This window comes from Erithacus rubecula (genome assembly GCF_903797595.1).
Source record: "Erithacus rubecula genome assembly, chromosome: 6".
NCBI classification, from domain to species: Eukaryota; Metazoa; Chordata; class Aves; order Passeriformes; family Muscicapidae; genus Erithacus; species Erithacus rubecula.
The window spans coordinates 59,022,081-59,043,787 of record NC_136688.1 but is presented as its reverse complement, the minus strand read 5'-3'; the positions used below and the strand labels follow the sequence as shown (position 1 = coordinate 59,043,787).

The 21,707-nt window shown below is 50.5% G+C and overlaps 1 protein-coding gene across 4 annotated transcripts; it reads right to left on the bottom strand.

Annotated features, from left to right (window-relative positions):
* Positions 1-55: 55 nt before the first annotated feature.
* NEMF (nuclear export mediator factor) lies at positions 56-19,724 on the bottom strand. 4 transcript variants are annotated; one of them, XM_079307817.1, is made up of 34 exons: positions 19,579-19,724; positions 18,514-18,582; positions 18,295-18,397; positions 16,954-17,079; positions 14,817-14,965; positions 14,098-14,165; positions 13,184-13,270; positions 12,377-12,453; positions 11,909-11,979; positions 11,740-11,815; positions 10,466-10,528; positions 10,254-10,331; positions 9,127-9,335; positions 8,540-8,725; positions 8,117-8,180; positions 7,584-7,672; positions 6,865-6,968; positions 6,481-6,543; positions 6,250-6,362; positions 5,754-5,811; positions 5,382-5,440; positions 4,819-4,939; positions 4,395-4,432; positions 4,078-4,340; positions 3,609-3,651; positions 3,477-3,526; positions 2,882-3,032; positions 2,556-2,633; positions 2,290-2,481; positions 1,666-1,698; positions 1,038-1,144; positions 921-964; positions 765-844; positions 56-296 (listed from the first exon to the last, which is right to left on the bottom strand). In XM_079307817.1, the coding sequence occupies exons 1-34, from the start codon at positions 19,635-19,637 to the stop codon at positions 219-221; spliced, it is 3,249 nt and encodes a 1,082-aa protein (XP_079163943.1). In that variant the 5' UTR covers positions 19,638-19,724; the 3' UTR covers positions 56-218. The 4 variants fall into 4 exon arrangements, with proteins under 4 accessions (XP_079163943.1, XP_079163944.1, XP_079163941.1 ...); XM_079307818.1 differs by having other exon boundaries at positions 4,078-4,304; XM_079307815.1 differs by having other exon boundaries at positions 4,078-4,432.
* Between the last annotated feature and the right edge of the window lie 1,983 nt (positions 19,725-21,707).

Here is a 21,707-nt window from a genome sequence, read left to right as displayed (position 1 = left end):
CCCCAGGCTTCTCCTGCCCCAAATTCCAGAGAACAGAGAAGCAGCAGCAGGGGAGGACATTCCTGGCCAAATGCCAGCAATTTACTTCCACGTTTATCTGCAGTTTGTATCAGAGTCCAGCTGAAGCACCAGGAGTGCAGGTCCTGGCTGCTGGAGTTCAGTCCTGCTCTGGGTCTGTCTGTCCCAGCCTGGACCAGGGTGAGGCTCCCAGCATGGAATCACTTCTTCTTCATGTTCTGGAGGTGAGGTGCAGACACTTTCACCTTCCCAGGAATATTTCTTGACAAATCTGTGTCCTAGGAAACATGGGAGAGGAGAATTGAGCACAGCAGGAAAAAGCCTTTCTGGAGCACTGGGATCCCTTCCCTTGGCTCTGCTGGGACAGAGGGGCACAGGACACCTCCAGCCTCAGCTCCAACTCCTGCCCCTGCTCCAGGAATTCCCCCTCCCAGAGCCAGGGGGTTTCTTGGAAGATGCTGCTTTTGTCAGCCCAGTGCCACAGTGCAGAAACAGAAGGCCCAGTGCTCCCTCTGAGGCTCAGTTCCTCATGGCTCAGCCTTCCCAGAGGGGCTGGGAACTGGGCTTGGAGCAGTGGGAGGTGCCCCTGCCATGCAGTGGGCTGGTTTTAAAGATCCTTTCACCCCAAACCACTGCAGGACTCTGTGAGCTTCCCCAGGAGTACTGCCAAAAGCCCCAGCAGCAGCCTGAGTTTTGGCAGCATTTCCCCCAGAGTGGCAGCTGTGGCCCTTGTGCTGCTGCCTCACCTTGACGCTGCGGAACAGATCCTTCTCTCGTGCACTGGCTTCCTTGGACTGCATGAAATTGTGCAAGGCAATCTTGGCAGCTGGGAAAGCACAGGGGAGAGTGAAACAGGCTGCAAAAGCAGGCAGAGCACAGGGAAGGGCTCAGGGCTCTCATACCTTTGCCCTTCTTCTGGGTGCCTGGAGTGAGCTTGACTTTATACCTGCCCAGAGGAAAGGTTTCTGTCAACAAAACAAACTCAGCACCTCCCCTCCCAGGAAGGAGCTGCCACTCACTTGTAGTTGGTCATGGCTGTGTAGGGAGCACAGATGGGGACAGCAAAGAGCAGGATGTCCTCGGGGTGGGGCTGCCCAGTCAGGGAGTCCAGCAGGGCCTCGCTGTCCTGGGACACAAAGAGCTCCACTGGGACCAGCCCTTCCAACCCAAACCATTCCATGGCTCCATGGAATTCCCAATCCACTGATCCTGTTTCATCACTCAAATCCCATCCTTTGCTGGATCTTCCCCAATGGAGTTACAGGATCACCCAAAGCTTCCCCGTTATCCTCCTGCATTAAGGATCCAAAGGAATTCACTTATTCCCAGCCCTGGGCAACACTCACAGCCTGTAATTACACAAAAGTAATTACAGAAAAGTTTGAAGCAATTTTGTATGTAAATAAACTTCTAAACTGAAGAAGAACCTGCACTGCTCCCTGTGTCACCCTCCAGCCCAGAGCCACCAAGGGCAAACATCCATGGGGGCAGCTCTGGGTTAATGGAGATGAGCAGGGCAGGCAGAAAAGGAGGTTAATTTTAAAAAATACAATTAAGGTGGGTTCAACCAGTGCTGGAGGGCTCCCCCATGTCCCAGTCCCAGCACAGCCCCCACCCCAGCTCTTACAGAACTGAGCATTTCTTTACCTCCAGTCCTGGCTGCTCCTGGTCCTGCTCCTCCTGCACACACACACAGAGAACAGACACATCAGGGCTGCAGAAACCAGAGCTGCTTCTTCCTCCCCTGTCCCCAGTAAGTTCTTTGATCAGCAGGCCCCAGAGAGCCCCATTCTCCCTGCAAGGAGATCTGAACTCGTTTCACAACCAAGGTAAGAGCAGCACTTTGCTGTGGGTGGGAGGGTGGAGTTTCTCTGCAACCTCTGATCTGCCTGGCACAGGCTGGGCTGGGAGCAGGGAGATGAGGCTCAGAGATCCCAAACCCCCAGCAGGCCTGGGAGCTCAGTTCCAGCCCAGCTGAGGGGGAGGGGCTGGCTGAACAGCATCCTTGGGATCCTCTGAGCCCCAGCTCTGGCTGTGCTGGCAACAGGATGAGCACAGGGACTGCTGCAGGGCTTTGGGCTGGAATGCTGAGCCCTGGCACCAGCCAGAGCTCTGCACAGTGCCCAAATCCATGGGGAGCTGCACAGAGCCAGCAGAGCCCAGCAAGGGACAGGCACATGGACATGGACAAGGGAGGAGGGAGCTGCTCACCTTCCCCTCCTGCTGCCCAGCTTCTCACCCTTCTCCTCACCTTCTCACCCTTCTCCTCACCTTCTCCTCCTGCAGCTCATCCAGGCCCAGCTCCTGTGCCTCGTGCAGAATTCCTGCTGGGAGGGTCTCCTTGCCCCCTCCGGCTGCACGACGCACAGGTTTGGTTTTCTGCTGTTGCTTCTTTGCTGCCTCTTCTTTTGTCTTCCCCTTCTTCCCTTTTTTCCCTTTGTCCTCCCTGTTGGAGCCTGCAGACTGTGGTGACACAGGTGGTCAGGGCTGGTGGCCAGAGCCAGCACACCCCAGGGAGGGGCCAGCTGCCCCCTCACCCCCAGCAGCTTCATGATGAGCTCCCGATCCTCCTCGTCCTGGTCCCTGTACTTCTCCTTCATCTTCTTCATTTTACTCTGCAGGAGGAAACACCACCAGCTTCAGAAATGACAACTTTGAGCAGTTCTGCATCCACAGATACTGACCCTTCCCAGCATCCCCAACTCCTTCAGAGCAGTAAGCAAGGGACTGGTTCCAGTGAGCTCTGTGCTAAGCCCCACCACCATCATCCTGAAACCACCAGGCAGCCATGGGAAATCTGAGATTTCTGTCCATACTTCCATGCCAACAGCTCAGCCCAGGGATCCCCCTGTTCCCTGCTCACCTTCTGGCCCCTCTTGATGGGCTGAGGGGCTGGAGCAGCCTTGTGGCTGTTGGGAGCAGCTGCAGCTTGGGTCTCTGGCTCTGTCTCCTTCTGCTTCTCTTCTGACAGCTCCGAGTTCTCAGAGTTCTGCTGCTTCTTTTTCTTCATTTCTCTAAGGAGAACAATCACAACAGCCTCATTGGTTGTGAGGAGAGAGGCTGCTGCTCTCCTGACAGCATTCCACCCTGCTTCCCTGCCACAGGGAAACAAGCTTCCTCAGAAAAACCTCTCCAGCCCACGAGTGAAAGTGTTCCCTGGCAGCATTCCCAAAGGACAGGAGCAGCACCTCACCCTGGAAATGCAGGATGGACAATGGGCATGGATCAGCCAGGCTGGGAGTGGCAGCAGATGTGTCTGGGGAGGGAATGGGGAATTTGCCCAGAGCAGCTGTGGCTGCCCCTGGATCCCTGCAAGTGTCCAGGTTGGACAGAGCTTGGAGCAGCCTGGGACAGTGGGAGGTGTCCCTGCCCATGCAGGGGGTGGAATAAAATGGGATTTAAGCTCCCTTCCAACCCAAACCAGCCTGGGGCTCCCTGGAACTCCCCCTGGCTCTCACCTCCTCTCCTTGGCAGAGAGGTGCCTCCGGCCCTGGGCCCTGCTGTCACTCTGAGGAGGGAAAGGCAGCTTAGGGCAGGTCCTGCCCAGCAGCTCCCACTGCTCTGGGCCACCCATCTGAGCTGGACCTTACCAAGCTGGGCTCTTCCTCTTTGGGGATGATTTTCTGCAGGGATCTGTGGGGAGATGGAAAAGGAGCTCATCAGCAGATGCAGGGCAGCTCACCATGGGCACACCAAGCACAGCACAAACTTGGGCAGCTTGGCAATCCCAGCTCTGGTGACTGGAAAAGGCAGGAATGCTGGGATTCACTTCAGAAAACAATCTCAGCTCTCTGCCAGCTCCTCTCACACAGCCTGGGCACTGAGTCCCAGGAGCACCCCCAGTCCCTGCTCCCACATCAGGGACACAGGGAGAGACTCATCCCACAGCCTCCTGCAGCCCTGGCACAGCACAGGCAGCTCAGGGCTGCCAGGTGTGAGTGCCCTGGAAGGAAAATGAGGCAGCATTTCCATGGCTGAGCATGGAAGGAAGGGATGGACACTCATCCCAGCCTTGTCCTGGCAGAGACCCTCAGGTGCCCCCAGCTCTGCTTCTCTCACCTCTGGGACTGAAGGTGTGACAGGTCAATTGTGGTGTCTGGATAATTCACCTCTTCCTCCTTCACCTCCCTCTTTGGCTCTGGATGTTCCTCCTCAGATTCTCCATCATCCTCCTCAGAGTCAGCCTCTGGGGCAGGAGTGTTCCCTCCTCCCTGCTCCAGCTCAGCAACACCCTCCTCATGGGCACCCTCAGCTGTGGCTTCCACATCCTCTGGAGCTTCCTCAGCCTCTGGAGCTTCCACATCCTCTGGAGCTTCCTCAGCCTCTGGAGCTTCCTCAGCCTCTGGAGCTTCCTCAGCCTCTGGAGCTTCCTCAGCCTCAGCTTTTTCCTCCTCACTGCTGCTGTCTCCTCCATCTGGGGCACCCAGGGATGAAAAACACAGGAACACCAAACTGATCCATCAGCCCAGGATGGTTTGGGACAGAAGGGACATTAAATCCCACCCAGTGCCACCCCTGCCATGGCAGGGACACTTCCCACTGTCCCAGATTGCTCCAACCCCATCCAGCCTGGCCTTGGGCACTCCCAGGGATCCAGGGACAGCCACAGCTTCTCTGGGAATTCCATCCCAGCCCCTCCCCACCCTCCCAGCCAGGAATTCCATCCCAATACCCATCTCCTTGCTCTCTGGCAGTGGGAAGCCATTCCCCTTGTCCCATCAGTGATCCAGACTCTGGGATGGCCCAGACCCTGAAGGATCCCCCCAGCAGCACCCACAGCACCAGCCCCTCCCACTGTACCTAGAAGTTCCACCTCCTCAGCCACCAGCTCACTGGCACTGCTGGAAACTGTGTCCAGATCCTCATCCTGGACTTTGACCTTCCTCTCCTCCCGGTGTCTCCAGACACAACTTTCATCCACCTGAAAACCAGGAGCCTCTGTGTCATTCTGGTGATGTTCACAGAACACCTCACTCAGCTTTTTCTTCACTTTTTTAAACACTTTTTGCCAACAAGAGGAAAGAAAATGAAACCAGACCCAAGTGTGCCAACCTCAGAAGTCAGGGTGACACAGAGAGCTGCACTCCCAGACTCCCTGAACATTTCCAGGCCCCAAACAGAGCTGGGATAACAACCCTGCAGAGGCAGGAGGGTCCAGAGTCTGTCTGAAATGAATTGTTTGAAATGGGCTGAGATGGAGATGAAAGCAGAGCCATTGTCAGCAAGAAGCCTTTCATGGGATTTGTCCCAATGGGAAAAGAATTAATTGGGAATATACTGATAAACCAGATGCAGAAAATAAGCCTCCTGCAGCTCAAAGCAAATTACAAAAGCCAGCAGGAGCTGCAGGGGAAGAGCTGTACCTTAAACAAGAAGCTGAAGCCCATCATCAGATAGGAAGGTGGAAGGAAATTCTTCTTCCCTGAAAAACAAAGGCAGTGTCTCATGAGGAGGTTTAGCAGCCATGCTTGCAGGATGCACTCCCAAAGTTCATTTCTACTAGAGGCTTTAGGCAATCAAAAAATTACACTGGGACTTGTTTTATCTCTGGGATGAGAACAGGAGAGCTCAAAAGCAGCAGAGTTAATGAACTTCTGCCCAGGGCTCAGCTGCTGCAGCTGCCTGATACTCAGACTAAGGCATTCCCAACAGATTTCTGGGAGAAGAGTGGGATCTGCTGCCTCTGCAGGACAGCCCAGCCCCTTTGGGAAAACACCCCATTCCCTGTGCCTCACCTCGGATCATGAAGCTCCCAGTAGTGAGATATTCTCCTGTGGGGGCAGTTTTAGAAACCTAAAAGGAAACCAGGATAAACTATAAAAAATCTCTGTGACAGAAGGAAATATCAGGTTACAACAGCAGCCAGAGAAACATTGGTTCAACAAGAGCTGAACTCCTGGGACAGCTCTGCAGGACCCCATACCCAAGGGGCTCCTCCTCTCCTCTGCAGGGAGTTTTCCTAAGGGATGTTCCAACCCAATCACACACTACCAGTGTGTTTCAGGAGTCCTGGGTGAGTAACTCAGGAAATAAACCCAGGATATCCTCAGGAGCCTTCAGGGGATAAAACCACCACGACTTTGGTGTGATCTCCACTCTGTGCAAACAGAAATCTGATCTGCACCCAGCAGCTCCTGTCAGTGGCCACATGCCAGCTCCCTGATGCTCCCTGAGTGCTGCAGGCAGTGCCCAGGGGTGCTGTGCCTGGGCAGCTCCTGCTGCAGTGCTCACCTGGCTGTGGGAGACCCACCAGGCGCTGGTGACCACGCGGGCGTCCCAGGCCGCGCTGTAGCACAGCGCCATCGTCCCGGCCTCCGTCAGCGTCCGCGGGGGCACGGCCTGGCCTGGGGACAGCCAGCACAGCAAGCAGCTCACTCCTGCCCCAGCCCAGCCTGCCAGCTCCCCAGCAAGGGCTGCATGCCAAGGGATCCAGCCCGAGCCAGCTCCTGCCCCCCCAGGTACCTGAGGGGTTCTTGATCACGCAGCTGGTGGCTCCGTGCAGATCCGCGTGCACGTAGATGTCCCCTGGGGAACAGGAGGGGTCAGAGCCACACTGCCACAGAGCCAGGGAAGGCTCCAAGGGCAGCTGGAAGTGCCAGGTCTCCCTGCAAGGGGCAGGGTGGGGACACAGAAGCATTTTAGTCCATCCTTGTCCCAGGGGAATCAGCTGCTCTGCTCCTGAGGAGCTGCTCTCGCCCCATGGCACCAGAGGAACTCCCACCACCAAAATTCCCTTTGATCCAAGGTCCAATTCAAGGACAAAGCAGAGAGACCTTCCCATGTGACTCCTGGACACTCCCAGAGCTGGGAATTCACAGAGTGCACACCTGCCCTCCATGGACTCACCTGGTCTGAGGTAGCGCTTCACGATGAGCTCGTTCTGCTGCTGATCCCTGCCAGCAATCACCAGGTAATTCTCAGAGCTGATGAACCACAGGAACTTCTCAAACCTGCCAAATTCCAGCAAATCCACAGTGTGAGAAACACCTGGAACTAACAGCACATTGCACAGGTGGTTTTTGATATCAAACTCAGAATATCCATCTCAGCATCTACAATTTATCACACTGAAAATATTTTTACTTCCATCCACAGGGACACAAAAACCAGGCATGGGACAACTACTGCAACACTGGCAGAGAGGTTTGGAGTAAGCACCATCACCACATCCTCCTATTTATTTTTATTTTAATAATTCAGCCATTAGGTGATTAAAACCTTTGAGGTTTTGTGTCATTTGTTTGTTCTTTTTTAAAGCTCAGAAGCCCAGAATGGTTTGGGTTGGAAGAGACCCCAAAGATCATCCAGTCCCACTGGACCACACCTGCCACTGTCCCAGGCTGCTCCAAGCCAAGTGTCTAACCTGGCTTTGGACACTTCCAGGGATGTGGCAGCCACAGCTTCTCTGGGCTGCTGTCCCTGGGAACCATTCTGGGATGCTCTGACTTTGAGAAGCATCTTTAAGGAGACTCCACACAAAAAAAATCATAAATAGCTCCACTCCTAAGCCAGGGAAGATCCATCCTGACACAGGACACAGAGAAGGACAATGGAGCTGTACTTGCCAATAAACCTTCCTGGCTTTCTGGATGGTGGTGACTGTCTGAACTTCCCTCAGGGTTTGCTTTGTCTTCTTCTCAGCTGATTTAAAAGCCTGTTTGGACAGAAAGCACCATCACCATCCAGCAGGAAGCACAGAATTCCCAACTGAACACTGGGAAAGTTGGTGGGAATGGCTCTGGATTTGGTCACAGAGGAGGCTCCACCCAGCCCTGCTCTTAAAATTTCAGCCTGGGAGCTGCTCCTGCAATGCTCAGCTCTTGGATTGGAAGGATTTCCACTGATTTTCCATCCTCAGTCCTGCTCTGTCAGTACCTCCACCTGCTCTGAGTGTTCCCAATGCTACTGGTGGGAAAGGAGGATCCATCAGGGATCTGCAATCCCCCACTGAGCTCCAAATGTCCAGAATAAAACAGCCCTGGGTAATTGTTCCTCCCTTTGTTAGGGCTGCTGAGATCAGGTCAGGATTTCCCTCTGAGCACTGCCAGGGAGGGATTTTCCTTTTAAATATTTTCTAAAATCCAAGGGAAATAAATACCTTTTCTGCAGCTTCCACTGTCTTCTGAGTTTTCTTGGCTGCATGTCTTTTGTGATCATAGTACCTATGAAACACAAGTGTTTGTCCCTGAAATCCCTGCAATCCCTGCAATCCCTGCAATCCCTGCAAACCCTGCAATCCCTGCAATCCCCTCCTTTATCCCAACCCCACTTATCCCAGGCCTCTGCATTTCACTCCATGGGCAGAACTGGACTTTAAATTCAATCAATGTCACAGCCAGAGCAGCTGCTCTGCACCAGTGAAATTCCCTTCCTAGAGCTCAGGACAAGCTACTATTTCAATTTTTTACTCTTATTTTTAACAAGATATCTCACAATCCTTCCTCCTGCAATATTATCACCAACAACTGCACACCCAGAGAAATTTATCCTATAAAAATACACATTTACTGAAAAATCTTACTTTTTGGCATTGGCATAGGCAGACAAATTGAGATCAACATCAACCAATGAGGGTTTGTTTTTCTGAGGTTTCTTCAACTGTTTGGTTTTATTCTTTTTCTTTTTTCCCTTTGGTTCTTCTGTTTCTTCCTTCTCTACGTCAGCATCGTCCTCCTCCTCTTCCTCTTCAGATAACACATAGGGGTTCCTGAAAACACATGACATCATAAGAGAAAGATAAGGAAGTGATTAAATTTTAATCTTTGGTGCAATGTGCTCTTAATTGAATTCTCTCAGAAGTCTGGGAATGGCCCAAGGAGCCTCTAAATCCTTTTCACTGTGCAGACACAGGAAGCCCTGGAATGCTTCAAGTGCCGACCTTTTTTTGTCTTGGAGTCAGCCAGATTTGGGGGGGGGGAGAAAGAAAACAAAAGCAGAAGAGAACTGAGTGAAAAGAAGTTTATTCTATAAACTGACATTTCCAAAAACGAAATGAACTTTGCCACATCCCAGCTTTTATACCGCAACTTCTGAGTATAAAAAAGCCACTTTGGGGTATTTTTTGAAATCTCCAAAGAGTGTGGGATGAGGCACTGAGCAGGCACTCACCTCAGCAGCATGGTGATGTGGTTGGTGTGCAGCTTTAACTCCTTGATGGCCATGGCCACGGGGTCTCCCTGCGCCTGGGCCTCCCTGACGATGGCGCCGATCTCGCTCCAGTCGATCTGGTTGGCCAGAGCGCTGCGCACCACCTGGATGGCCCTGCCCACCACCTCCAGGTTCATCTCAATCAGCTCCCCCTTCAGCTGGTCAGATTCCTTGGGGAAAGCAGGAGCATGCAGCCACTGCAGCTGGACAGCTCAGCAATGGCTTTTAGAGAAGTGGAAGTAGTGGTGAAGAAAGCCAGGAATGGATGGAAGTGGTGGCTGTGTTGGGTGGGTGTTGGCCCCTGATCTCCTGGCACACATTCTCTGCTCATGGGCATCTTTAAACCAGCTGGGCAATCATCTTTATCTTCCCACAGCCCATCCTCCCTCCAGCAGATATCTCCTGTTCATGGCCACTGAGTCCCAGGGCATGGCTGATAAAATTCCATCATCCCATGGGAGATGCTCCAGCCAGGGCAGGAGCCAAGCCTTTCCTACCCAGAGAAAAACTGACATTTGGGACACCAAGGCACCTTCTTTCCACTGGATTCCAGAGGAAAACCAGACCCTTGCACATCATCCCTGGAGCTTCAGAGGAAACTGCCCCTTCTCCAGGAGCACTGCTCCAGCTGAGCCACATCTGCCCCTGCAGGAGGATGCAGCACCATGGAATGGGACTGTGCCACCACCCTGACTGACTGACTGTGCCAGCTTGGATTCTGACTCTGGCAGGGTTGGGATTGTTCTGTGTAATACTGCATTGCTAGTTTAATTGTCCTAGGAAAGAACTGTTATTCCTAATTCCCACACCTTTGCCTGAGAGCCCCTTCATTTCAAAATTATAATAATTTAGAGGGAGGGGGTTTACATTCTCCATTTAGAAGAGAAGCTTCTGCCTTTATTGGCAGACACCTGCCCTTCAAACCAGGACAGTGGCACAGAGAACATCAACTCCTGGAGGAGTGCCAGGCCAGGCTGGAGTACCTGGATAGTGGAAGGTGTCCCTGGGATTGAAGTTCCCTCCCAACAAACCATCCCATGGTGGAGTGATTATGCATTTCTTAAATTAAAACCCAAGATCTGTCCTACCTGAGCCTGCTGGAGAGCTTCCAGTCTGTGCTCGTGGTCCTTACGGACATTTTCAAGTTTCTTCAGCGCTTGTTTTTCCTTTGAAATACAAGATGGCAAAAAAAAATTATAAATATAAACCCAAATGGCATCAGGTAATCAGTGCAAGAAACAAGAGAAGCTTCTGGAAATCTGGGAGCATCCCAGCTGCCCAGGCCTGGATCAGGACACACCTGCTGCAAGGCCTTCAGGTCAATCTTCTGCCCCTCCAGCTTGGAGTAGAACTCATCTGTGGCCTGCAGGAGAGAACCAGGTGGGAGAATGGTCAGGCTGGCCTGAGCCAGAGCAGCCAGAGGAGGCTCCCTGCAGAGAAGGAGCTGCCAAGCACTAAAAGAGGTGACAGAAACCTCCAGGAGCTTTCTCCACTTCCCTTCCCATGGGATGAGCCCAGCATGACACTCAGGGCTGTGTCTCACTGCAGACACAGAAGATAAAAAGTGGCCAAGCAATGGCTCACCTTGTTTTGGTTAAGAAAGGATGGAAAAGAAGCTGCTTTAGATCAGATTAAATGGTTGCAGAGTCAGATTTGTCTGTCCTGAATTCCTGCTGCTTCACTGGGTCAGGTAAAAAACACAAAGAACCAGAATGTCTAAAACTGGTCCTGGTGTTCCAGCTGTGCTTAAAGCACAAGATGAGGAAGGTTTGGGGCTGTTTAGATCATCAGATGGGCTTTGGACAAGGGATGGAGGGACAGGACACAGGGAATGGCTTCCCACTGCCACAGGGCAGGGATGGGTGGGGTACTGGGAGGGAATTCCTGGCTGGGAGGATGGGGAGGAGCTGGGATGGAATTGCCAGAGCAGCTGTGGCTGTCCCTGGATCCCTGGCACTGTGCAAGGCCAGGCTGGACACTGGGGTTGGAGCAATCTGGGACAGTGGGAGGTGTCCCTGCCATGGCAGGGGGACACTGGATGGGCTTTGAGTCCCTTCCAGCCCAAACCTGTCTGGGATTCTGTGATCAGTGAAGGAGGTGAATGAAATTCAGGCAAGAGCACAGAATGGGAATTCTGGAGATCAAGGTCAAGAACAAAAGGCAATTACTGACTCCAGATGTTAATGAGTTGAGGACCAGAAAGGAAACACCAAATAAGAGGCCTGAGGCTTTCAGAGCAGTACCAGGAAAAGTGTAAATGTGATGTCTGCCACAACTCAACTCCAGAGACAGCTCAGATCCCAGCTCTGCAGAACAGAACATTTGGGATGCTCTGGCTGGAAACTTCCACCTCCCTCACAGGTTCCACACTCAGCTCAGGAGCCAGCACTGCCCAGCTGCAGCCTCAAAGTCCTGTGTGAGCTGCCTTCTTCTCATCAAACATTCTTCCATGAAATGAATCATCCCTTCCAAGGTCTCTGCTTTCATTAACAACCCCTGCACTCTGTTTTAATTACTCTTTGTAGCAGCAGTCAATTCAAGCACTTAAGTACAGCATCAGCAAAAGCACTGTACCTTATTGAATGAGTCAAATTCCAAGTAGGGACATTTTGAATGTTGAGAAAACAAGAAAGGATGAAATTCCTCATATCTGTAAAATACACATTTGATATTATCACCTGAAAACTAATTTCTGTTATGCAGACTAGCAGAAAGAAAGGGAAGAAATACTTCAAATATTTACGTGTAGATATCTTCTGCTGGTTTATCTGGCTCCAGACTTGGCTTTTTCTCCCTTTTCTGGATAACATAACCCTGAAAGAACACAAAAATATCACTTGTCTCTGGAAAGGTTCAGGTATCAGCAATAAATAATTCCAGCAGGGAGCCTTGTGCCTGACCCACTGGCTTGCCTTGATTCCAGTTTCTTCTGGAAAAAGAAGTGAACTTCTACCAACCCTCAGGACATCCCATAAATGCAGAGTTTATGTGCAGAATTTATTACATAACCTTTTAAAACCCAATTGCAAATCTCCCAGGATTTACACAATCTGCCTGTGCATTATTTAACTGCCCATGGAAAGAAGCAATTTTTGTTCCACATCAGCACCTGACACCCAGGAATAAAATCCACAGCAGGAATTGCAGATCCTGAGGAATTCCTGTTTGCCCTCTGCAATCCCAAATATCTGATAACCCAGCCCAGACCCACCTTTCCACTGAAGTTTTCAGTGAGGGCCATGTACTCTTCTGCTTTCTCTAGAGCTGAGAGAACCTTTTCAAGGTTTTCTGGAGACAAAACAGCAGAAATATTTCATCCCTGGTGCTTCAGTCCAGCAGTTATTGCTCATTTCAAACAGGAGTCTAAGTTTACATCTGGGAAATTTTTAATATCAAAATCCACTTAGATGTTTTTAGTATATAATTATTCAAGTTTCAGGATTAAAAAAAAGGACCCTACAAATACCAGCACTTTATGAAACTAAAGCTGCAGAGGCAAAGAATAAACCAGAAGCTGTGAGAAGTTATTTTTTACAGCACTATAATGAAGTAGGAAGGAAAAAATCCTCTGGATTTATGGTAAATATAAAATACATGAGCAGAATTAGACCGCAGGAAAATAATTTCTGATTTTATTATCCAAATCTTTAATTTCCCAGTAAATGTAAAGCTGCTACTTTACCAAATCCCCAATGTTTGTTACAAATAAAGACTTGGATGTTAATTCCTCTTGTCAAACATCCTTTGCACAACCAGAACTCACCTCATGGATGAGGTGGTGTCTCACTCTAAAACCATTTACACTACAGGAACAATCTGATATTTTATCTCTAATTTATGCACAAATCCAGAGTATTAATATAAACAAGGCTGGTCCCCAAGCTAAAAACATTAAAAATAAAACCACATGGTCAGAACCACAGGTTTACTCATCTTTTTGGGGAAAAAAAAAACCAAAACAACACTACACAGACATAAAAATCCCCATATTTGTGGCCCAGCCTTTAAAATATTCCACCTTTATTTTCCAGATGTTGATCTATTTTGACAGTTCCAGGAAATCCAGCTTCTATAAGGCAGTGCTCAATGAGAGTGGCCCCATAAGCTGTTTAAAATAAAGAAATAAAGAAGGATCATCTGTAGAAAATATTCACAGTTTGCATTAAAAAAACAAATCTGGACACAAGAGTGTAAGAAATGCCAAAAATCAGAGAAGGGGCAGGAGGGATGGGTGGGTAAAGAGGAGGGGGTGAGAAACAGCCAAAATTCCCACAAAAGGAAAAATTGTGGGGATTTTAGAGTGGAGCAACTGTGCCTGGTAATTGGATCAGTAACACCACCTAAGGCCAGGATCAGAAATACCAAATTCCAGCATGGACACAGCAGAGCTGGGATCAGTGGGGGATAATAATTAGCAATTATACAGTAATAATATTATTATATAGCAACAGCAATTATTTAGGAGATCATAGCAGAGAGAGAAAAGGGTGGTGGAAAAGTGAATCAAGAGATGGGGAAATTTAGGTGTGATTTGAGCTGTTCAGGAAATTTTCTGCTTGAGCAGTGTTGCCAGGTCAGGGGGAAAAACAAACTTGTTCTAAGTCACACAAGATGAACTTGGTTCTGTGCTCAGGAAAACCTGATTTTACACTTACAGCTCCAGGATGGTGCAAAATGCCCCAAGCCAGACTCCAGCAGAGCCACTGCCAGGTCTGATCTCTGCTGCACTCAGCTCTGTGCACATTGTGCCTTGGAATCAATAAATCCCTCTTTTCCAGCCTGGGACAGTGGAAGGTGTCCCTGCCCAAGGAATGAGATGAGCTTTAAGCTCCCCCTCAACCCAAATCACTCCAGGATTCTGTGATCAATTATTCAAATTTTCCAGCATGACAGATTGAGTGACCTGATTTCTGACAAAGGCCAGTTACTCACGGAGGAGGGGGTTCAGAACCCTCTTCAGCTGCTCCCCTTTGGGTGCATTGCATATGATTTCAGTTAACCTGCAGAGAAAATGGAGAGCTGCAATTCCAAAGAATGTTTTACAACAACATTGCATGGCTTAGAAGCTACAAAACATTTCTAGCCCTAAAACAATGAAACTAAAAATAGCCTGTAATATGTGAGGAACTACCCAAAGATTTACAAAGCTCTGACAAATCTGAGTTTATCCCAATAAAATGGAATTTCCAGAGAAGCTATAGCTTAATAAATACACCATTTATGAGCTGTGAAATTGAAATTACCTGTCCAAGGCTGACAGAAGCACAGGAACTTTGGCACTGTCTATGATAAATAGATAATCAATGAGCTCTGGAACTGAAATTACCTGTCCAGGGCTGGCAGAGGCACAGGAGCTTTGGCACTGTCTATGATAAATAGATAATCAATGAGCTCTGGAACTGAAATTACCTGTCCAGGGCTGGCAGAGGCACAGCAGCCTTTGCACTGTCGTCAACAAATAAATGGTTTATGAGCTCTGAAATTGAAATTACCTGTCCAGGGCTGGCAGAAGAACAAGAGCTTTACTGTCCATGATAAATAGATAATTGATGAGCTCTGAATTGAAATTACCTGTCCAGGGCTGGCAGAAGAACAAGAGCTTTACTGTCCATGATAAATAGATAATTGATGAGCTCTGGAACTGAAATTACCTGTCCAGGGTGGGCAGAGGCACAGCAGCTTTGGCACTGTCCACCGGGTACCGCTCCCTCACCGCAAACCGCACGTCGTCGGCCTCGTCCGTGCGGAACCTCAGGATGTTCAGGATCAGGAACTCGTGGTCAGTGAGGACAATGTTCCCCTGGGAGCACAGGGCAGACACTGATTTTAGAGAAAGTGAAGATTTTAGCTAAAAGATAGATTTTCTGGTATTAATTGAAGCAGATAGATAATAATTAAGAGTTAGCGTTAGTTAAAAGAAGCCGGATTTGAGATGGTTGTCTCAGATTTAAATAATTAATTGCTTGTCATTTTATGTTTGCTCAGCTGGGCTTGCAATGAGAAAACTGATAAATACATCTAAAGGAACACAGACAACTGGAAATCTTTTACATCTCCAAACCAATTCAAAAATCACAGAGGGAGGAAACTGGAGTTCTCCCAGAGATCATTTGTGCTGTCCTCTATGGGAGGGGTTGAGGAAGACTCACCTTACTTCCTCTTCTCACAACCCCTCCCCATAAAAAAGAGCACAGACCCAATTAAGAGAGCAAACAACCCATGCTTAATAACCATTTGAGCTAATTACCACAGGAAGAGGGGAATGGGAGGTGTTATGAATATGTAAACACTCAAAACTTCTGTAAATAAATAGACCTGCAACAGCAATGGGAGTTTTGCACCACTTAATCAGTGCTTTGTCTCAGTCTCTTCTGCCTTCACTCAGAGCTAGGATTAAAAAATAAACAGGTTTTTTTTCCACTTCTCTCCAAGGAAATGTTTCCCTGAACCAGCTGGGGGAAGGACTGCATGAATCTGTTTCCTAGAGAGACCCCATTGCAGAAGTTTTCTCCCTAAATTTACCCTAAACCTAAATACACAATTGGTGCCCAACATGGGGTTGGAGAAAGTGGAAAAAAAGCCTGTTCTGATTGCATTTTGTTATATTTACTCAGTATTGGGGTGAAGCAGTCAGTAGCCATGTTGCTTGAAATCATAATGTCTGTTGGGGTGGAGGCCTCCATGTCCCTAAGCTTTTTTGAGGTTTTAATACCTTTCTGCTCCTTAGGCTTATTCTCTTATAACAGCTCCAGTAGTGTCCCTAACACTTAGTTTCTGGAGTAGAGGGGCATGGATTAGAACAGCTATTGTGCTGGGCTGGGTGATAAAATTTACAATGTAAAGATGTGCCCAAAAGTCTGTATTCTATCACCATCTGTTAAACCAAGTGGGGCAGTGACCCTTATCTCTGTGGGAGATATCCTCTGCCAATGGGGCATCTGTTAAAAACCAGATGGGGCAGTGCTCTTTATCTTTTCCAGAACTCATCCTTCCTCCAGGAGATATCTCCTGTTAATGTGCCATATGTTAAAAACAGGTGGGGCAGTGTTCTTTATCTTTCCCACAGCCCATCTTCCCTCCAGGAGATATTTCCTGTTAATCCCCAATGAGTCCCAGTGCATGGCTGATAAAATTCCATCATCCCACTGGGAGATGCTCCAGCCAGGGCAGGAGCCAAGCCTTTCCTACCCAGAGAAAAACTGAGATTTGGAACATCAGAGCAGCCTTTCCCATTGATTCCAGATGACAAGAGCTACCAGACCTTCCTACAGGATCATTACTTAAACAAGATCATTTCATCTGGACTGCTACCACCCCCTAACCAGCAAGGTGTCAGGATGTATTCTGACTCTGTCAGTGCTTTCCTTTTGTACTATTGTGTGGACACTGCTGAAGGCCTAGGCAAATTTCAGCCAGGCCTTTTGTCAGGTTCTGAGGATTTTTCTCAGGCCAGGACACTTTCTCAGCTCTGCCCAGGACTCTTCCCAGGGTGACAGCTTTCTTTGCAAATAGAAAGGAATTAATAAACAGAGATTAGCACCTGCTGTGGACCATGGGACAGCACATAATATATGTGACATGGGATGTTCTCTCCTACTGCTGTCCCATTTGAGATTCACAAACAGCTCTATAAACACAGCTTTTAACAAAGTGCTTTTTCCCTTCCACCCAAGCGGTGTGCTGCTATTGCTTGCCGCAAACAGCGACAGTACTGCAGGTGTTTTCTTGCTCTCTTTTGTTGCTGTGAAGCTGTGCCTGGGTGTGCCCAGGGCTGCCCAGAGCACTCACCCTGTCGTAGAGCTCCAGGATGAGGTGGTAGGCGGCCTGCTCGCTGCCGAACTGCAGGTCCACGACGCGGTCGATGCCCAGCTGCCGCACGCTCACCAGGCGCCGCGCCCGCAGGTGCTTCCGGCACTGCACGACAGGCTCCAGTTTGAGCTGCTGCCCTTTCCAAACCTCTGCTGCTTTAGGGGAGGAATCTAAACCTCCATAGACTGTCAGCTACTGCTCTCCTGTTTTGTTCAGAAAAAAAAGTTTCTCTCTAGGCCTGAAACTCAAGGAGACTGACTGTGAAAAATGTAAACGACAGCGAATTAATGGGGCCAAACTTGGAGTAAGTGATTTCATTACCTGAAGTTGTAACTGGACAATTAATCTCTGATATGCAAACAGACCGAGCTTGTATCTGTCTGAAAAACTTCTGATTGTTGTCCCACCTGGGTGCAGCCTCTGCAAGACTCCAGCAGTTCCCTTTGATGGTCTTTCAGCAAATAGCCACCTTCATCCTTTAACTCAGTCTAGCCTCTGTTCTAGGGAGCCAGTCCAAGCATCAGAGGTGGGAAAAATGTCTGGGAAACATCTGAAAACATCTAGGAATGGCCTCCTGTGGCACCAGCCACTTCCTATTTAACCCAAATATCACAAAAGTGTTGGTGCTCACCAAAGCAACACCTTCATTTTCATAATTATAAATATAATTGAGCCCAATTCTTAACATTAAGACATGTTTTCCATGTTGTTTGTTTGCTGGAGCAGCTGGTTCCAATTCTAAGAGTTTCTTTTGTGAAAACTGGGATTTTCCCTGCATCCATCTCTGCTGTGGAAAGCCACCCCAGAGAATCTCTGCTGAGACATTTCTGACTGCAGCCAGAGGATAAATGAATCCATGGGAGCCATCCCAGGTTGGATCCCCACGGATCTACCCATGGATCCACCCACAGGAAGCCAGCCTGAGAGCCTGGAGCAAGGCCTGAACCCCCAGAGCTCAGCAGAATGAACAGAGGACTCTGCACCACAGGGTGCTGCATCCAGCAACTAAAAACTCAGACAATCCAACTGCAACAACAAGGATTTTGCTGGAGCAATGTTCCAGAAGGTCTGGGAAGTCCAGAAGACATCCAGGGCATCAGCAGTAGCTCTTTATAAATTTAAATATTCGTGTTTCTGACACTGAACATCAGTGATGTGACCCCAAGCCCACATCTGCTCTTCCCTTGTCTTCAGCCACCTGCTGGATCAGGATTCACTGGGATAATCCTTCCCTATTTTCTTGCCTCTAAGGACACAGCACAGGCATTCCTTCCTGATATCCAGACACTTTATTAAAAAGCAAACTCTGCTGAGTTTTACCTTCATGGCAAAGCTGGATGGCATCATGTTCTTTGGCCACTCAAACTCTGTCAGGTGGATCCGTATCCCAGATTCCAGCAGCAGTGTGGCTTTGCAGTCTGGCCTATGGATAAAACAAATCTTAAAAAACGAGTTTTAATTGCAAACAATTTAAAAAAAAACTAGTTTTCACACAGCATTCCCAAAGAATTTTTAAATAAAGATATTTAAAGCTCTTACTTTTGCAGGCGAATGAGATAGGTCTTGTTATCCACATCATAAACGTTGTTCACTCTCATTCCCAACAAGCTGCCAAAAGGAAAACAAGGAATGCTTTGGAGAATCCAAAATACAACTGAAGGGCAAGTTATATAAATTACCAAGTTATATAAATTACCAAGGAGTAACCAAAAGGGCAGCAAAGGAAGAGTAATGGAATGAGCTGGAAGCAACAACCATGTCTTAAGACACAGCAATTAAGAGAGGGAGAAAATTAGATGGAGGAATTTATATAAATGGATAAAATACAGGAAGCTGCCAGTTGCTGCCTGTGCTTCTCTTTGTGGCAAGGATGCAGAATGTACTGGTTATACTGGAGCTCCTCAGCCAACACCAGTAATCCCAGTACGGGCACTGAACTGGCCTGGGGTGTCAGTCACTCCCTTCAGAGTGGGGCTGGACATGCAGAGTGCCCAGAACACCAGGAATGTGTCAGAGCCCCACAGGGATGGGAGGAGCTCTCCCAGGGAAAATGGGGGTTGTTCACATGGAGAGGAGAGCTGAGAGCCCCTGGCAGGGCTAAAGGGGCTCCAGGAGAGCTGGAGAGGGACTGGGGACAAGGAATGGAGGGACAGGACACAGGGAATGGGACACTGCCAGAGGGCAGGGATGGGTGGGATGGTGGGAATTGGGAATTCCCGGCTGGGAGGGAGGTGAGGCCCTGGCACAGGGTGCCCAGAGAAGCTGCTGAACCCTGGCAGTGTCCCAGGCCAGGCTGGACACTGGGGCTGGAGCAGCTGGGACAGCGGGAGGTGTCCCTGCCATGGCAGGGCTGGGAAGGGATGGCAGAGCGGCTGAGGAGGGGGCAGTGCTGAGGGGCAGAGCTGTGAGAGCAGGACACGATGGAGGAGCAGAGCCCCAGAGCTGAGACTACGGCGGGGCGGGGAAACAGGGCCAGGAGGAGGAGCGAGGACAGAACCAGAACCAGAACCAGAACCAGAACCAGGGCCAGGACCCAGGGCAGAGCCAGGACCCACCGCGCCGGGCCCCGCTCCCCGAGGCCGCACGGGCCGGGAGTGCCGCTACCTCTGCCGCAGCTCGGCGAGCACCGCGCGGATATCGACGGTGCTGAAGCGGGACTTCATGGCGCCGGCGCCGCCCGCCGAGAGCCACAGGGATCCCGGCCCGCGGCCTCTCGGTAATCCCGGCTCCGGCTCCCTCACAGCTCCGCGGCCGCCGCGCGCCTGCGCCAAAGGCGCTACGGGTCGCGCCCGGTGCCAATCCCCGCCGGTCCGCGGCCGCGCACGGGCCCAGCCGCGCCGACAGGAGGCGCTGTGAACGCGCGGGCGCTTAGGGGGCGGCGGCGAGCGGGGCCCGGGGGTGACAAAAAATACTCCGGGTGACACAAAAGAGTCTAAAGGGGCTCGGGAGAGGGTGACAAGAAGGTGGAAAAAAAGGGGAAAGGGGGACAAAAAGGGGCGCGAGAGAGTCCCGTGTGTCCGTGTCGGGCAGCAAAGGAATCCCGCGGGACGCCCTTCAGCCGCGATTATTTAATACCACATAATAATAACGTAAATAATACGTGTTAACGTGTCTTGTTTGAGGGCCGGTTGGTGCTGGGGATGTGTTGGTGTGTGTGAGCGGTGCGGTGTTTGTGCAGCAGGAGGCGGTGTTGTTGCGGTTGTGTTTTGGGGTAAAAGGGTGTTTTTGTGGGGTTGGGGGGTTTGTTCGGGGCGGGGCGGTGTAAAAGGGGAGCCCGCGTGTCTCTGTGTTGCCCAGGCTACGCTGGCGTGGCTATTCACAGGCGCGATCCCGCTACTGACCGCCACGGGAGCTTTGACCTGCTCCGTCTCCGACCTGGGCCGGTTCACCCCTCCTTAGTCAACCTGGTGTCCCGCAGCTCCCCGCGGGTCACCATATTGATGGCGGCCTTAGCTTGGACGCCCGCTCGGCACAGCGCACGGCAGCCCAGAACTCCTGGGCTCAAGCGATCCGTCGGGCTCAGCCTCCCCGGCAGCTGGGACTACAGGCGCGCGCCACCGCGCCCGGCGCTGGCCGCTCGCTCCGCCGCTCACCCGCTTGCTGCGGAGCCGCCGCGCCCCGCCCGCGCCCGCCTCCAGCCGCTCCTGATTCGCCTCCCCACCCTCCTCCTGTTTGTGCTGCTCCTCCTCTTTCTCTTCCACTCTCTTCTTCTCCTCGTCCTCCAGTTTCTCCTTATTCCATTTCCTCCTTCTTCCTCCTCCTTGTTCTTCTCCTTCGTTCCCTTTATCCTTTTCCCTCTTCTCCTCCCTTCCCCTTTACCCTTTTCCCTTCCAATTCCTCCTTCCCCTCCCTCTCCCCCTTTCTCCTTTCCCAATTCCCCTTCTCCCTCCTCTTTTTCCTTATCCCTTCCAATTCTCCTTCCTCTCCTTCCCCTTTCTCCTTTCCCCTTTGCTGCTTTCATCTTCTTCCCCGTTTTCCCTTACCCCTTTCCCTTCTTATTCCCATCCTTCACCCCTCTCCTTCCCTGTTCTCTTTCCCTTTCCCCTTCTCCTTCCCATTCTCTTTCCCTTTCCCCTTCTCCCTCCCTTCCTATTTCCCCTTATCCTCCATCCCCATCCCACCCCCAGCACACACTTCAGTTTGCCCTTCTTTCCAGGACAAGGAAAGAACTCCCCTTCTCCATCCTTAGCACTAACCCAAATTCTTCATTTCTTACACAATTTGGGCATTGTTAGCAGAGATTCACAGTGGGACTGAGGATTGGAGCACCATATCCGCACTGAACTTCCACCAGCACAACAACTGCAGCCCAAAATCCCAACCTCAGCCTTCCCAGCGCTCGGATCCCACCCACAAAGCACCAGAGCAGTTTTCCTGCACATTCCCTGACATCTGTCCTGTGGGAGCTCTGCCTGGCCACGCAGTGGCAGTGGGGAACTGAGGCAATGTCCTTGAGCTCCCCCTGGTTTATGTCTCAAAACGCTGGGACAGGCAGGAATGGTTTTGGAGGAGGTTTAGACTGCTGAGAAGCCCGAACCCCTCATTTGGAGCCGCACCCTGATGCTGTTTCCATTTCAAGTGGGGGACAGCTCCGGACCGAGCAGATCAGGGATGTCCTGCTTTGAAAAACTCCTCGGAGAGCAAAGCTCCCCGGTCTGCCAGCGTTCTCCTGGGAGTGTGAAGCTCAGAGCCGAGGACACGGCGAGCTGTGACTGTAAAGATCGGGGCAGAAT

Excerpts from the sequence above, each read along its gene's own strand:
- NEMF (XM_079307815.1), bottom strand. The coding sequence starts at position 19,637 with ATGAAGTCCCGCTTCAGCACCGTCGATATCCGCGCGGTGCTCGCCGAG. Across the intron at positions 10,332-10,465 it reads ACCTGAAGGCCTTGCAGCAG|GAAAAACAAGCGCTGAAGAA; the intron begins GTGTGTCCTGAT and ends TGTATTTCAAAG. Across the intron at positions 7,673-8,116 it reads CAGTGGAAGCTGCAGAAAAG|GCTTTTAAATCAGCTGAGAA; the intron begins GTATTTATTTCC and ends CTGTCCAAACAG.